This window comes from Dromaius novaehollandiae, chromosome 4 (genome assembly GCF_036370855.1).
Source record: "Dromaius novaehollandiae isolate bDroNov1 chromosome 4, bDroNov1.hap1, whole genome shotgun sequence".
Lineage (NCBI taxonomy): Eukaryota > Metazoa > Chordata > Aves > Casuariiformes > Dromaiidae > Dromaius > Dromaius novaehollandiae.
This window is the reverse complement of record NC_088101.1, coordinates 19591708-19608972: the sequence shown is the minus strand read 5'-3', so window position 1 is coordinate 19608972 and position 17265 is coordinate 19591708. Positions and strand designations below refer to the sequence as shown.

Sequence of the window (17265 nt, the reverse complement as noted above, 5' to 3'; positions counted from 1 at the left end):
GGACTTATCTTTACTTTTTTTCTTTCCAGTCTCTGAATATGCTCTTAGCTTTAAATGGATCAAGCTGAACTTGTCATAGAACATGATCTAGCCTGTTTTAGACACATTTTCCATTTCATGATATTTTAAGGTACATAAGATAGGCAACTGGTATTTACTAGTTCTTTCAGTTTTAGAATATGGGGCAAGAAGACTTAAACCTATGTATTTGAAACAGGAAGATAATTTTTTCTTCCTTTTTCTTTCCTGTTTTACTACAGGTAAGATAATATATTAGTAATCTATTATCTCAACATCATAAACATGCTTAGAAGTGAGATTCATAGCTTGGTCCTATGTCTCCAAACATACTATTCAGGACCATAGCACACAAACTTAGGAAGCTTTTATACTACTTACCAGCTATTCGTCTCTTATGTTATTTGCAAGCTCTAACAAGTAGAGTGCTATATACCAATACAAACGGACAGTATGTGATTATGCCATTGTTAAAACCAGCAGCTTGAAGTGTTTATCATTGTTATTTAAATCACGACTGTCTCCTATTGTTGTTTTGGGAAAACAGATAGATGTTTTTTGATTTGGTGAACCTAACGAACAAATATGAAACAGTAAATTGTGAATTCTGGTCAAACTGAGCAGATCTCAAGGAAACTAGATCTGTTCTGACCTCAGTAGATAAACAAGAAAAAAAGAAAAAAGAAAAAGTCTTGAAGGAACAGAGCACTGCAGCAAGCACACCATGCTGCACCAGCTATTATATCTTACAGTCTAATTGATCTCTCGTTAAGTGCAATGGAAAGACTTCCACTGACTTCAGTAGCAGTTAGCTAGGGACAGAGTTTAACTGAAGCTGAAGAGAGAAGAAGAGATGTCAGTCGGATACAACACGATCACAGCAAACAAAATTATGTGTTAACGATTCTGGTGATGAAACTAAAGTGCTACCTAAAAATTCTTTAGAGTAAAACACACACATTCAGAACATGGTGCAAACATTGAATAATTCACATTCTTGCAGGTGTTGGCTTAACTTGAATCTCTACCTGCACATATTTACATCCCTAAATTTCTAAATATGCATAATCCACCTTATAATTATCTCCCAAGTGCTAGTGTTTATATTGGATGGGGTAATAACAGTTTTTGCTTGTTGCGATATATAAGCATAATGAGTTAATTCTTTCAAGTTGATACACACTGTAGATTCGGAATCTGTCCTTTATTGTGTGGAACAAGCTATCTGTGGCATTATTAGCAGCTCCCACCGGCGTGAGAAAGCATCAGAAGTCCAATCCTGAAATCAAGTCACCTCAGTGAGAGTTTGGAGCCCTTGATTCATCAGGGGTCCCATTTCTCCAGCCTGGTGACTGAACAGTAAATGTCCTACAACAGCAAAGCACATTGGCACAGCACCCCACTGAATAACATTTGTGTTGGCTGCAGAACTCTTAATTGTTCATTTCATCAGCTTAACAATCCTTCAACTTCTTGTAGCCAGCATAAATCCTCCTTCAGCTCAAATGCCTACCATCTTTTAATGTCTTTAGAATCAGAGAAGTAAAGCGGCACAAAGACTATGTACAAATACCGCAAAACATGATGGGCCTCAACACCTGACACTTTCATTAACTTCAGGCCACCTGAGAGAAGAGTGGAGAAGCAGAGCAATCATAAGGACAGATGTCATGGGAGCATCAGAAGAGAAGCCCATCTGCTCCCCTTACACACAGTTTACAGCAGGCTGATCACAAAGAGAACAACACTTGGAGTTCTCTCCCAAACATCCACCAAGGCAGAAGGGCTTGCCATGACGCAGCCCTCCTGCCAAGGCATCATGGTTTGCAACTGCTTCTGCTTACTTTGGTATCTCTTGTCCACTAGAACTGAATTTTCGTCATATATCTTTTGCCTTTACACTGTCTCAGTTTCATTTTCTGTCCTCTCTCTTCTCCCAACTCAATTTTTTCCCATTATTTTAAAATTCTCTTTTCCTTGCTTCTCCACTTCATAATTTCTCTTCATTCTTATTTCTCTTCTATTTCTACATCTTTGCATTCAGCCTCCCATTCCCCAACCTCATTTCTTTCCCTTTTGCTCCACATCCTGCATCTTGTCATCTTCCCTTTCTTTCCTCGCCCACTCACACACTCCTCTTATTTCTACTAGATTTCAAACACCATTCAGCGCACAATTCAAACAGTATGTCTGCTGCTCCCCCTTGTACCTGGCATTCTGCCATACCAAATACACATAAGGATATCAAACAGAGTAGGGAAATGAATCCTAATCACAGAGTTATGCCATGGAAGAAGAGAGTGAGTTGTCAGCCATGGATAGTTGGAATGTACTGGGGCGATATCCTGCACTAGGAATACATGTTATCCCACACATGGCCTCCTCACCTTCACTCATTTTGCGAGCAACACCTAATGATGGCACCTCTAGCCTGTGCTAGCAGAAGCTATCATTCCTGGTAGAAAGACCCAGGCAAAAATGGACAAGGAGCAAAGGCAGAGGCCAATTTAAATGTTAGCTATTGCTCCTTCAGGTAGTGGGTAAAGTGATAGACAAACAACCTATTCCCCTTAGGTGCCAGCAGTGGCAAGATAATATTTTCAGCAAACAGAATTATAGGCAGGAGTGGCTAAGTCTTCTTTGCAGATGACAGCTAACAGTGCAGAAAAGATTCGCTTCTCTTTTTGGCATTTTTTGGCTACAGATATCAACATCCAGGGAAGGCTCAGCTACTGAAGTGTTTTTAACCTGCAGCTGAGAGTAATTCCACACTTTCCACTGTCTTTGATTATGGTAATGATGGCTTCTCTAGAAGAAAGTTACCAATTTTACACAAGACTCAAGCAAGTGTAACAAAACCAGATATATTTAAAAAAGCAATATCTCACTATCTTAACTAAGCAAATTTGTTTTTAAGAAAAGCCACCTAGGAAATATGTTAGATATATTACCTTAATTGCAGGTGTACTGGCAAATTAGAATGAATAAATTTGTTGTCAAAGGCTCAGCAACAGAGAGTTGTAAATACCATAAATGGTGAACTGAATCCTCCCTCCACAAAGGCACCATTCAGGGAACAGTCAAGTTCCTCCTCCATCTTATTCCCATTTTGTTCATTAGAATGAACTGCCTGCCACAGTTTTGTCATCTATTTTGTGCAAAAGTTAGGATGTTGGTTCATCACTCAAATTTCAACATGAAAGACAAGCAGCTTGCTTTTTTACTGATCCATGTCCTTTGAGTTACCTCACTGAGATAGCTAATAGTTAACATTTCCATCAGCACAGTTCTGAGTCATTAGAAAACACAATCCACTCCATTAAAAGGCAGTCCACCAGACAGGGAGATACAGCAATAGAATTCTGTCTTAGCTAGAGAGAATTACTGCTGGAACCTAATGGGAATAAGAATAACATTACTAGGTATAAGAATAATATGAATGTAATAGATATCTGACAATAGCACATAAAATAATGTCAATGTACAGCCTGAAGAAAATCAGCAACTGAAAGGAAAGATTCCAAGCTAGGAGGAGATGCCTCAAGAGTCCCACAAGCATATGAAAAATAACGACTTGTTTATGAGTTATCACCTACTACAGGTACAGGTCATCAAGCATTTTGGACAATACTTGGCAACCCACACTCAAGCTCGCTCAGTTTGAAAGACAGGACTCACGACTACATGGTTATCTTCATTACCATGTTGTACTTAATCTTTGGAGGGGGAGGGAAGCACGGGTAGAGGATAACAATCCAGCTCATTTATATTTTCATGAGATCTGCTATTCTATCAGGACAAAATACCCAAAACTACAAAAACAGAGCTATTTCACAGTTTATATGTAATACCAAAAGCACCAGCTTTAGCTAAAACACAAACAGCAGGTAAAGGAGAGGGGAACTAACTACCCTGTGAGTAAAATATGAATGCAATAAAAACAATGGAAAATGAACAGCCCTGAAATTCTAAATATGGAAACTGATGATTCAGAACTGAAACCGTTTTAATTCATTGTCTGTTTCTAACAGCATTTAAATGATTTAAGGTATTATTATAATTATCGTGTTTACTAAGGGCCAAACATCACAGTGATGGCATATTTTGGATGTATCATAATTTGATGGTTAACCAGGGAGTTATTTTTTCTAAAACAAATATCTACTGTACAATTATCCATTGCCCAAGTGTGAAATTTTCAACAAGCAGGACTATCTTGAATGAAAATTGTTTGCCTGAACAGTTAAATATTGATATAAAAGATTATTTGCACATATTTTTCTTAGGAGGATTATTTTTATTAGGCTGCACCTAATTCCTGTGCTTAAAAGTCTTGGACAAGTCTGCCTAGAGCCTAGGTACATACAGTAACAATTTGGACAAGCCACACCTCCTGATTTTTTAAATGAGTACAACTCTAACTGCACCAGTACAGTACTTATTCATCAAAAAAAGGATTAATTCAAACCAATGGCAGCTTTTCTATTGATTTCAAAAGATTTGAATTCAAATCCTGGTTAAAAATCTAGCACAGCATATAGATTTGGAAACCTAGACCCAATCAGTCATCTAAAAATGTAAGAAGGGTATTCATGATCTAAAAACAAGCGAGAAGATGAGAATGCAAAAAGTAAACATCATGAACGGCTTTGAATATTTTATGATATACAAATGCCCAAAGGACATGGACAAGAAAAATAACAATAATCACATATAAGCATCACTTTGGAAGAGAATCTACAAATTCATGCTTATTTACATACAAAATAACTCATTCTTTGTGAGTGTAAAGTAAATTCATTTAATAACTTCTAAGCCTCACAGCAATACTAGAAGTCTCAATAAAAGCACAAAATATACATATGCTTATGAGACAAAGTGATTTTTTTTCATACTATATGATACCTTCAGGACACAGTCCTGCCATGTAACACCTATAATTGCCTGTGTAATCTTCCAAGTGGAAAATTATCTCTGAATCTGTCCCAATCTATCTTTATATGAGGAAGAAATGTATACAAAGAGCAGATGAAGAGCCATATTACATCTTTTAGTTATTGTAATTCCTTTAGAAGGCATAAAGGATACAAGGAGGTAAGCAGTAGTGGAAACTTATGTAAATACTTTCTAAATACATGTCAGCTGGAATAGGTGTGGTTTGATGTTCTATCTGCATTTAACACCTGAAATGGTCAGGGAAAAGGACAGTTGTCAGGCATGAAGACTGAAGAACTACAATGGAAGCAAAGACAAAGTCATAAATAAAGGGACCTTTAGAAAATCACTGAGTTGCCCCAACGATCTTCTCAAAGATGATCAGACGACCAGGCATGTGTACTGTGAAAGACAGTGGATCTATACAGGCAGTAAGTATTCTTTGGTAATGAGCTTGCTTCTTCACAAATTAGCATTAATCCCTGTGACTGATGCCAAACCGTTCAAACTGATACAGACGTTCTCTTAGGAGCTTGTAAAAACTCTCAGAAATAAAACGTTCAAGTTGGTTTTCATATTCATCAGTGTTGGCTGTCTGCTTCAGATGTTTTCATACAACGTGAGAAAAAACAACATAAGGAAACACAGAATAGAATAATCTAATTTTGTTAGCTTCATTTTGACTTGCCCTGGTTATTCCCGAGGAGCTTCTTACAACATGCTATCCTAACAATGATTTCAGAAACGTGATGGCTTGGCAAACCCAGGGCAGAATGTCAATGCTACCAGCATCCACAGAAGGGCAGATCTTCAATGTCCTAAGTAAGCACAGACCCACTGAACACTTCCATGGAAATTTATTGATTTAAATTGCTGATCTCGTAACTCCTACATTACCTCGCAAAGTGTGTTGCATTTCAGTCATTTGTAAAAGGATTTTTTTAATATGCTTTGGGAACCCTCTGGATCTGGAACAAAATATAAATATAGATAATCCCCTTGTGTCATTTTGGAAAATATCAGGATGTCAAAGAACATGTAGTCAATAATTCAGTATGCTACACTGGTAGCACAATATAGATATATTCAGCATCTCCCTGGCTTTAAAAAAAGTACAAAAATTTCTTTAAATATAATTATGGCAGATACTTTGCAGCATTCTAATTATAATAGTGGGAAGACAATTGTGAATTCTGTTCCGATTTAGTTAATACTATTAATGACTTTGCAAATCACAATCTGATCCTTGATAAATGAAACAAAATGGAGTGATCAGGGAAGTTAGTGGAAAAGGTGTTAATTCAGTGTTTTGAAACTATGCAAAGATCAAAAGGCAGAAAGCAGGACTTGTTTTTCTCTTACTGCCTGTCTTGGTGCCTTCTTGTTGCTCTTTTTACTGTGCTTTTTAAATTATAATGACCTTTTTACTGATTTTTCACATGTTCGAAAGCTATCGGCATACATGGTTTGCCAATACAGTTATAGTGAATCAAAAACAACACTAAGCTACCTCAGAACACAGGAACTCAGCAAATGAAATGTTTTCAAGCTTTATGCATGTATTTCTCTCGGTGCTCTTATGCCTCCTACATTGCCTGAAGCAAAGCACATATGGCTCTTTTCTCTATCTGTGTATAAACCAGCTGTAGTCTGGCACTCTTTAGCCAACTATCTGAAGTCAGCCTATGTCTATTTAACAAAATGCATGAGTACTTATCAGATGCCTGTAGCTATTGCAGAGATGACTAATAATCGTGACAGCATGGCTGTTAATTTTTTAATTAGAGACGAACCCTGTATTATGTAGCAGAGCAAATGAGGATCCAGCTACCTTGCTGCTTTTGAATCAGGTTCTTCTGTGATAGGATTAACTAGCTTCTTGAGAAATAGTAGCTGCACAGACATACCATGATTAACTAGGTGTCCCACAACTTTAAATTAATACTCAGTGGGCCTTTCTTTTCTTACAGGACTTTCTTCATGGGAGCTGAAGCAACCAAAAAGCATCCATCAGAGCTACAGGATGACAAACATCTGTTTCTATTCCTCACCCAACCCGAAGCTTTGGTTGCTTCTAGATATATGCTTATCACTGAAGGTTTCTCATGCAAAGGTTTTTGTTTTCTTTTACAGGTACATGGCTATTATTGATCCCCTGAAACCCAGGCTCTCTGCAACTGCTACCAAGGTGGTCATTGGAAGCATATGGATTTTGGCTGTCCTGCTAGCCTTTCCCCAGTGCCTCTACTCCATAACCAAGGTGATGCCTGGGAGAACTCTTTGCTATGTAGCATGGCCAGGTGGTCCAAAACAGCATTTTACGTAAGCTTTTGTTCCTTTAAACTTGTGCATGGTGATGTCTACACTTGCAATGTACTTGGCAATAGCTGTAGAGTATCGTGCAGATACTCCATATGTTGATTAACTACCTCAGCACTGATCATTCAGAGATGTAAAGCTGACTTTCTAAACTAGGAAGACAGTGCATTTAAGTGATAAATGGAACACAACTGTTTATTCTCTTCAATTTCTATAGACGTTTTCTGTCCCATGCTGCACATGTTTAACATTGTTGCTCCACTTAAGACAGCTACTTGTATACAAGAAAGAGATGTTCAGAAATGGGGACAGAACATGGAGTCTAAAGCAAACTTCCAGTTCATCCTAACTACGAAAACAAGCATTTCTCATCTCTCCTTGACCTAATCAGAAATTTCCCACTGTATCTCTTTGTGAGAGGGCTGGATTTTCCCACTTCACTCTGTTACACTACCACACTCATTCTAAATATCTGTTTGAATAAAAGACTTGCCAAAACTGTAATCAGTTCCAGTTTCTGATAATGCAGAATAACCATCAGTTAAATTGAATATATCCTGGTTGTCCCTCTGGCGGAATGAAGAACAAGTGGTTACTTAGCCATAGAATTACTTCCCCTTTCATGTCTTTGTTGGCATTAAGGATGAACTCTGTGTTCAAGGCTGAAAAACTGTGTAACTACCTAGCATCACGTGACCTTTTTCTCTCTTTCAGGCAGGTGAAAGAGGCTCTGATGATACATGATTTTCATTCACTTTAGGAGCCATCCACAGATATTTTTTTTTAGGGCAGTAAGGTCATTCTTAGTGATGGCTGGGGATTTTTAACTGATTGTTCACTGGGATTTCATCTGAAGATGGCATTTAACCAGCAACTAACAGGGAGAAAAAGCAGTACCTTTTTTTTCCCCCATACTTCAGCAGAAATGACTGAATGCACATAGGCAACAGACCTGCCATATGAGAAGGCATATATTTTTACATTAAGTATCGCAGGATGCTTATCAGTATCTTTGTATAAATATACCATTAAAGTATTGTCTTTCCTCCTTCATTTATGGTCCAGACTAGAGCTCAAAACCCCCAGCTTGCCCTTAGCATACTTGGCTGTGTAATACTCTAATGGATTCAGCTAGTTATGGACAAAGATATGCTATTCTGCAGTAATTAACTATGATTTTGATGAAGTCATTCTTAATTTATGTCAGTACAAGTTCAGAATCAAAACTAGAGAGCCCATAAAGTGGTTGCATTTAAATGTAAATAAATTTGCAGTTCCCTGTGAGACTTTGTCAAGAAAGCAGTGAAAGCAGTAAGTCAGCTGAACAGCTTGTCAGACTGGGCAGAGTTTCAGGCAAAGGTAACCCCAATTCTCCATTCATGGACTAACAAATAAATATAAAACATGCTTTGTGTTATGGTAGCACTATTGACTTCTAATAGCACTTTCCTTCTGAGTAGCTCCTCCAAAAGCATTTATCAGCTTAATGCGTTTTCATTGCAGGTATCATGTCATTGTGATTGTGCTGGTCTACTGCTTTCCACTGCTCGTCATGGGCATCACTTACAGCATAGTGGGAATTACCCTCTGGGGAGGAGAAATCCCAGGCGACACATCTGACAAATACCATGAGCAGCTCAAAGCTAAGAGAAAGGTACTGTTCCATTAAACCTCACTAAATGAATCCTGCTAACATCATGTGTAATCAGGTTGCAAAATACAGCAGTATTTTCTTTCAGAAACACTATCATTTGAAACAATAGTAATAAGAGATTTACTTCAATAAAAAATTTGATTGTTTGACAAGCTGTCTTCTATGTTCACTAGCTGTTCTTCTTCTAACTTCATTGTCCTTCATTTAAATAAAGGCAATGTTTGAATTTTAACTTTTTAATCCACCTATAGGTGCACATAGTATATCTGATATTTGGAAACTAAGTCCACATGTTTAGCCTTCACAGAAATAAAAGAATGGGTTTTGAAAAATGGGCTTTCAAAGCATTAGCTCCTCTTGAGCTAGATCCTACTGAAAAAAAAAGTGAATCTTATTGTAATTTTCAGTAGATTAAGGATGAGGCATCTTTAAGACAAAGGCTGATCAGCCTGTTAATGATGAATGATTTAGGTTTGAAATCAAAACCATTTTTGGTGTGAAAAACAACAATTTTTTTTTCCAGTAATTTTCTTCTACTGTAAGTACTGCCTCATCTAAATAAGACTGCACGCTGCTTATGAAATGATTGTTTGACAACAGTTTTCATGATGTTTCAGTGTCAGGAAGAACCCTTTTTTATAACTTTCTCTTCCTTAACTGCACAGGAGAAATATCTTTAAAACATCAAAATGCAGAGTGAATAATAAGCAAGCCCACTGGATTATTATTTCTGATAATTTTTCATACTAAAATGTGTTTAGCTTTTTGGATTTTTAACCATGGTATCCAAACATGGAACCCTAACTCGCACTGATGAGCACATTTTCAATTGCTCGGTTTCTCTTCCTGACACCGTGAGTACCTTTGACTGGACATCTCCATATGGAACACCGATCTTGCTACCACCCCACACCTGAGTCAATAGGAGATCTTCCCTAAATAACAGGGAACACTGATGCTCCCATTTCTTTCAGGTCACTGCCAGGAATATGAAAGTGGTTTTGCCCAGATACTACACAGAAAGAGTTGTTAGACAGGATATATGAAAGGAAAGATTAGGATCATATTCTCATTCATGTATCTTCAGACACATTAGAGACAAATGCAAAACCCTCAATGCCAAGTTTCAGTTGTCAGAATGGTAGATGTGCCTAGGCAGGGTTACAGTGTGATGTGCAATCTCTCCCGTGGCACCAGACAGGTTATTTATTTTGGTCTTTACATAGGTCTTTTAAGAGGGAAAAGTGCCATCTTCTCTTAAGGAAGCAAAACACATTTTGACTGGTATTGTCACTGCTATTGCCTTGTAATATTTCAAAGATTATTTGGAATGTGAACTGCAAGATAATGACAAAAAAATCATCCTGGAAAACTAACCCGTTTGCTTTACATACCAGTCCCGGGGTTGAACTATGGGACTCATTTCCAGAAATGCTGAAAGCATTTCTAAAGATCATGTTTTAAGTCTTCAATGTTATCCATGAAAGTCCAACATTACCGTTAAAGTATCTGCCATGCACGTTGCTACTTATCAAAAAATGTATTTCCAAAGGTACGAAATGACCTTTCCTGAAGAACGCAAGCAAGTGAAAAGTTTTCACTGGTCAATTAACTGTGCTATTTCCAATATTGCCTTTTGAACCACAAAAAAGGAAAGAAATACTCTGTGGAGGGTGCCTGGGGCCTAACTGTGAAAACAAACTGAGAAATCACTGTACGACAAATACAGTTTGCAAAAGCAAGTGTGGAAAGAAAATCATTAACAGCAATAATTTGGAGAACTAGGAGATCCCAGAATCGCAGCACCTTTCATCATAAAGACTAAGTAAAATGAACAGCTTATGTCTAATGAGACTAAAGGTCTCTGAAGAAAAAAGCTGGTATTCACTGTATGCTATGAAGAGTCCAATTAAAGCCCTTGAAAACAACAAATCTTTCAAACTAAATATATGCAAGAGACAAGGAATAGCGTCTTTCATTAAATGGTTTTAAATGTGAGAGTAGTGGAATACGTGCCTTCAATATGTGCAACATGGGGATTAAATTATGTGCAGATATATTATAGCTGCATCAGTGACTTTATTAGCAGAGCCCCACGACAGCTCTTCAGTTCCACTGCTGTGCTCTCAGACAGGATTCATGAAATAACTGGTATTTGGAAAGATGAATCATAACTGGTCATTCACACAGATAAATTAATAGACTAGAATCCAAATTAAGCTATCACTCATCCTGCCTCTGATAACAGAGTGACTGTTTTTCCTTTATTAAAATGAAGAAATGATCTGTTCTTCTTACTATTTAGCATACAGATATCTAAGCATAGTCTGCAATGACTGCACTTATAATGAACGGGAAATACCAAATAGCAGACTCTATGTTACATATGATGCAATGATGCAGTGCAAAGGATGTTTGATTAGGATTGCTTGAAATGGTGTTTAATGCTGCCAGTTAGTGAACAGTTCATTTAAGACCTTTTAAAGAAATCATGTTTTCCAAGAAAAGATTCGAAGCTTGAGGAAGCTAACAGTTTGATAGACATTCTCATCACCTCTTATAAGCAGCTGTGCAATGCACCCCAAATTATTCTGAAAGCAACCTCAAGTAATAACAAATTCAAGGAATTTCACACCACACACTACAAGCTGGTCAATACAAAGTTTTGCTTAGTATCTTTAAGGGTCAATTTGAAATTTTCAGAAATTCAGAAGTGCATGGGAATACTACTACTACTGTGACAAACCTCTTTGGGACATGCTATTTCATGACAGGATGATGCTATTTCATGACAGATGATTACCTACCCTTCATAAAATGCACCAGGCCAGGGCTAGACTTAAGCATTAGCATTAGCTTCAGATCTCAGTCTGTTTTCAGTGACGCTCTGTCCTGATTCATGCTCCAACATTTGAATCACATTTTTATCTTCTTGACAGATCAAGTGTCTCAGGGACTGGCCCCTTTAAGTTTGCCTGACATTTGTCTTTCAAACAACTATGATGTATGGGTACTTTGCAGCTACTACCCCTTTTTGTTAAAGCTCCTGCCATGAGACTGATGTTCAGGTGCTTTATTCTCCTGCAATTCCCATTTTCACAAGATGGAATTATAGTTGCAGTACTGTGAGACACAAATGAAGTTTACATAGGTGGTTTACAGTGTTACTATCAATTTTACTAGGCCAAAGTGTTCTTCACACTCAAATGCAAATACTCAGATTTGCTCTCAGATTTTGTCTCTAAACCATTTTATTTAGCCTTCCATTCCGATCCCTCTTCCAACTTTACTTAACCTGCAAAAGGGGATAATCACATCCAGTAAAGATCAAATCAATCAGTTACTGCTGACTTTGTCAAAATAGATGCAGTTCTGATACTACATTCTTCTGACAAAATAACATTTTTCGCAGCAGAAGATACCATTGTCTTGTCCAAATAGAAAAATAGGAATACCCTACTTACCTTTTATATCTTTACAATTCTCCTCACCTCTAGCTGTTAACTTTATGATAATGATACTTTAATGTGCATCTTTTTTTGGCAATTTTCATGATTCCTCCATAGTTGTGCCTCTTCCTATAGCCTCTTCTCTTGACAGAGTCAGCTTGTAGTCTTATCTCAACTTCTTACTGCAAGAGAGTTTGAATAAAAGCCGTATTTTCCCCACATCAAAACTTTTTTGCAAATCTGTAAATACAAGCTCAGAAAAACAAATGTGTATTTGCTAGTGACTCACAGTATTGCAGGAAACACTAGAGAGATGGTCAGGTTTACTACCTAGTTACATAAGAAAAATTGCAAAGTTTTATATATATATATAAAGATAGATAGATAGATAGATAGCAAAAGTAAAAATCCCATATCCATTTACACTCAAATGCATCTATTTAATCAACTAACACAGTATGTGCAACACAGTGGAGGAGAAAATAAAAAGGGGAAAACTTAACACTGCTCTCTGAAAAGATGCTAAAAACAATATGGGACTGCTCAGGAACAACAATGTCAAGAGTGACACCACTGAATATGAGTTTCAAATATTATGCAGTGTTAGAAGCCAAATTTAGTAAGAAAACAGCACAATCTGTTTTCCAAGTCAGGGTCAGAATGGTCAGGTGAAAATTCAAAAATCACCTAAAATTAATGTGTGGGAAGCTTTTAGCAGATAAACAGAAGTAGCCAGGTGAAGTCTTGAAGGACTACAAACCAATGTTAAAAAAGGCATCTCAACTCAACAATTTTAAGTAATATACCCAGGAAAGATTGTGCTATGTTCCTTTTTCACACAGCAATGCAGCTATAGAAATACAGCTCAGCGTATTATGTCTGAGGGAATACTCCTGGCTTCTCACTGTGGTTCAGTGTCACTAAAAAGGCAGATTTTCCATTTTATTCCAGCATATGAATACATGACATGAAATCATTTTTATATACAGTTAATACTACATTGCATGAAATAAGAAGAGTACTACTTAGAAATGATGATACTTTTGCTGACATTAAACAGTAGCAGACCAGGGCTGAATGAAAAAAGCTGAACTGTGTCATTATGGAGCAGTTTATTACGGGACAGATTTTGCTAAATTGAAATGAAAAAGCAAGAGAGATTCAAAGCTCAGAATATTACAGTGTAACATCAAAACTCATGGGATATTGAATAAACTATGAGCAGCCACAAAGGCTAACATATATTTGGAAAAACAGGATCATACCCATAATCTAAAGCTTATTCACCAAAAACAGGCAACAAAAACAGTACACCATGAAATCATATATCATATGGTAAATAATTCTGACCCTTACTGTAAACAAGTAATCACTAAGTCTAGACAGACACACTAGTTGGATACTGACCTCTTCATAAAACTTCATTTGCAAGTTTGCATTCAACAAGAAAAACAAAAAGTTTTGACAGTCTAGGTCCAAGGATTTGTCTTGCATGTGACTTCTTATTTCCTGCCAACACAATTTTGAAAACCCACTTTCATCAGACTTTGTTCAGATTTCCTCAAGGTTGGAAAATAATTGCCATCCAAGGGGACTGTATAAAAATATGGTAAGTTTAACATTTTCCCAGTTACTTAAGCAACCCATATCATCCCAGTTTTACTCAGCATAAGGATCAGCACTCTAGTCTCCAAGAACTTATGTAAGTTATATTCCATTTCCAAAAAAAGCATAAGGAATTTGAACAGTTTAATCCCATAGAAAGTCAACAGATCTTGATTATCCTAATGTCCTTTGAAAGCACCGGCTGCAATCAACTGCTCTACACAGCTTTCTCTTTCTACTACAGACTTCAAGGGATAGCCCAACTCTACATAGAGCACCCCTCAGTCTATACTGAATCATCACTTACGAATGTTTGTTTGTGGTTTTGGTTTTGTTTGTTTGTTTGTTTGTTTTTTATAAAGTCAGACAGTAATAACCAAAGAATTTTTTGGCCTTTATTCAGGCTGTGTTTTACCAAGACTATATCTATTCCTAAATACTCCCTTTTCTACATTATCTACGCAAAGAGTATTACATTATCTATGCAAATCCTGTAGCACACAGATAGAGGAGGAAGGTATCTGGTTCACAACTCATACAAACTGGCCATGTAACAGCAGACTATGGAAAAGTCTTGCTTCGTCTTCTTGACTTTCCTATCATTTATTTATTCAGGGGGCATGAATTTTTGCACCTTATAGATACATTTGTGCTTGTGCTTAGTGGATGGAAATAACTGCCATGGTGGCGTAGCAGCACTTTGCATATATACTTACAAGAAGCCAGTTCCAAAACTGTGCAAACATATGAAAAGTGGTATGCGTGCTTCTCCCTGTGAAATAGCCTCTTCACTGTGGTTGATTTTGTATTTCTCAGTCAACCCACCCATTGCATTGTTGAATAATGAGGTGCAGAAACTCATTTTGTTATGAATACCACTACATGCCTCATGCCAAAAATAACCTCCACTGTAATTTTTTGGTCCACCAAAAATCCTCTTCTGTAAAATAAGCCTACGCTATGATCTTGCACAGATTGACAATGAAAATAAAACGGAGAAAAAAAGAGAGGGTACATTAGAACAAAAACAACCAAGAAAAGGAAGCTGTGGAATTAAACCCTATTTTATCAACAGATGGTCTCACTGATCAAAAGACATAGCACTGTGGTTTCTATTATAGGGATGGCTGTATTGCTTGAGTATCTGAAATTTCATACAGCTACAGATAAATTATGGATCTTCTTCTTTGGCTTCAAGCCTGAGCACTGATTCACTATTAGCACCATGTAGGCCAGAGCTTTAGCATGGTGGAATATGTGCTTTAATGCAGACTTTCATAAATTTAGCAAGCACTGTTCAGCATATTAACAAAGAAAAAAGACTAAGTAATACCAGGATGAAGGACAACTTAGTCCAGCTAGCAGCAGTTCTGTACACTCCATAGCATTGTTGTCAGTCAATGACCAAAAAAATAAGAGATGCTTTTCAATGATTTGTTCTTACACCTAAATGTATGCACCTAAAAACAAATGCTTGTTTATTCTTTAAGCAGCTCAAGGTACTACAAAAATACCACCCAAAGTGATAACCTATTATGTTCATCCACTGCCTTTCTTCTACATGCCATACTAATGATTGAATTAAAAGTTTCTGAAGTGATCAGCTCTGAATCTCTTTCTTCCCTTTTTTAAAACTATTCTCATTTTATGATTTCATATTTTTAAAGTCAGTCTTCTCTGAAGTTACTCACCTTAGTCATACAGCTTACACTTTGTGAAACTGCTTTAGAAATGAAATCAATTTGAACATTTTAGTATTTATGAGACAGGGCAAGTTTTAAACATCAGTTTTATTGTGGTAGTCTTTGACACTGGCATATTTTGCTTAAAGGAAAAAAAAAATAAATAAAATCCACGAAGAAGGAATTTTCAGGAGCATTTTCAGATCTAAAGAGCAAATCCAAGCCAAGTGTCCTTAACCTGACATCTGGCAAAGGTTGCCTAGTTTCAAGTTCAGTTACGATTTTCCCATTTAACAGCTCTGTAAGTGATGGATACACAAGACACTGCATGTATGTCACGTCTTAGATTTCTTCATTTAGGAAGAAGTGATCTGGCCCTTCCTACAATCTGTATGAACTCCAGTTATCATCTGTTTCTCTTCCTTTGCACTAGTTTTGACTTTTTATTTGTTACTGAATTCTCACACCTTATTTCAAGATTAGAAGTAAATGTAATCAGTGGTACCTTAAAACATTTTCCATTGTGCTTCTTTTATTTTTTATTACAGAGGGCCTTTTCTCTCCACCCACCTACTGTGTTTATCTTCAGAACTGCTGTATGGTCTGAATTAAATGGCAGGCTTTCTCTGAAAGGTTTAGACCACAGCCATTTAAGAGCTATTTAGTTTATGTAAATACACTAAGATTGGTAATCTGTTCCCCTGGGAAATAAGCCATAGAAGTATATGCACGATGTCAGCATATCACTACAGTTTCCTAACCACGTGACCGTCGCATACATTACATTATGGTTATTCTCCTTATTGACTCAGGTGTCATTTGAGGATCACTAGCTCCTAAAATACTATTTCTAAAATTAATGTTTCATTTCCTCATTAGAATTCACCATAAAAAAACTCTTTCCTGCATCAGAGAAAGATAACAGGTTGTCGTTAGTTTACACTGTACTGTTTCTAATGGAGTGTGAAAAGAAGAAAGTCAAAGGGTTAACGCTGTGGTTAGTGAGACATTAGTATTCCTCTAGTGGTACAAAATTTATTCTCAGCACTTTGCACCCTCTAAGTCAAAATCTGAAGCAGTAACTTTGCACTGTAAATACATACTATTTTGTAAAGCCACATTGATGGATATATTAAAGCATGCTCAAGAACAAAAAACATTTGCAGTAAGACTAGAAATTACCAAGGTAGGCCGATTTTACTAATAACATGAGCCAGACAAGAGTGCCTGTTCAGATGTGCTAATATGGGCTATATCTCAACGCACAAGGTCTTTATGACAGGTCATGCAAGCATATGTTGCTACCATCAAAATCAATGCTAAGATTAATTAGACCATTAAGCCCCAATAGGCTCTTTTTTTCTATATGAGATAAAAATGACAGATGGACCATTCCAGATGGTTCTGCACTTAATGAAAACTAATTTTGGTTTTATGAAATGTGAAATTAGTACCAAGCATGATGAAGCAAAGCCATTGAGTAAGTCAACATTTCCATTCCTCTAAAATGGTGTTTTCAAAGCTTCACCTGCACTTCTGCTATCATAAAGCAGTCATAAAGTGGGTGAGATAGCACTACTGATGACGGAAGTAAGACAGGATC

The 17265-nt window shown here is 36.9% G+C and overlaps 1 protein-coding gene across 1 annotated transcript in view; it reads left to right on the top strand.

Moving 5' to 3' along the window:
• TACR3 (tachykinin receptor 3) overlaps window positions 1-17265 on the top strand; it is a 41744-nt gene that overhangs the window by 10725 nt on the left and 13754 nt on the right. Inside the window, exons 2-3 of the mRNA XM_026109369.2 lie at window positions 7087-7275; window positions 8776-8926. Of these exons, the coding sequence (XP_025965154.2) occupies window positions 7087-7275; window positions 8776-8926 (340 nt within the window). The remainder of the gene's footprint in view (window positions 1-7086; window positions 7276-8775; window positions 8927-17265) is intronic.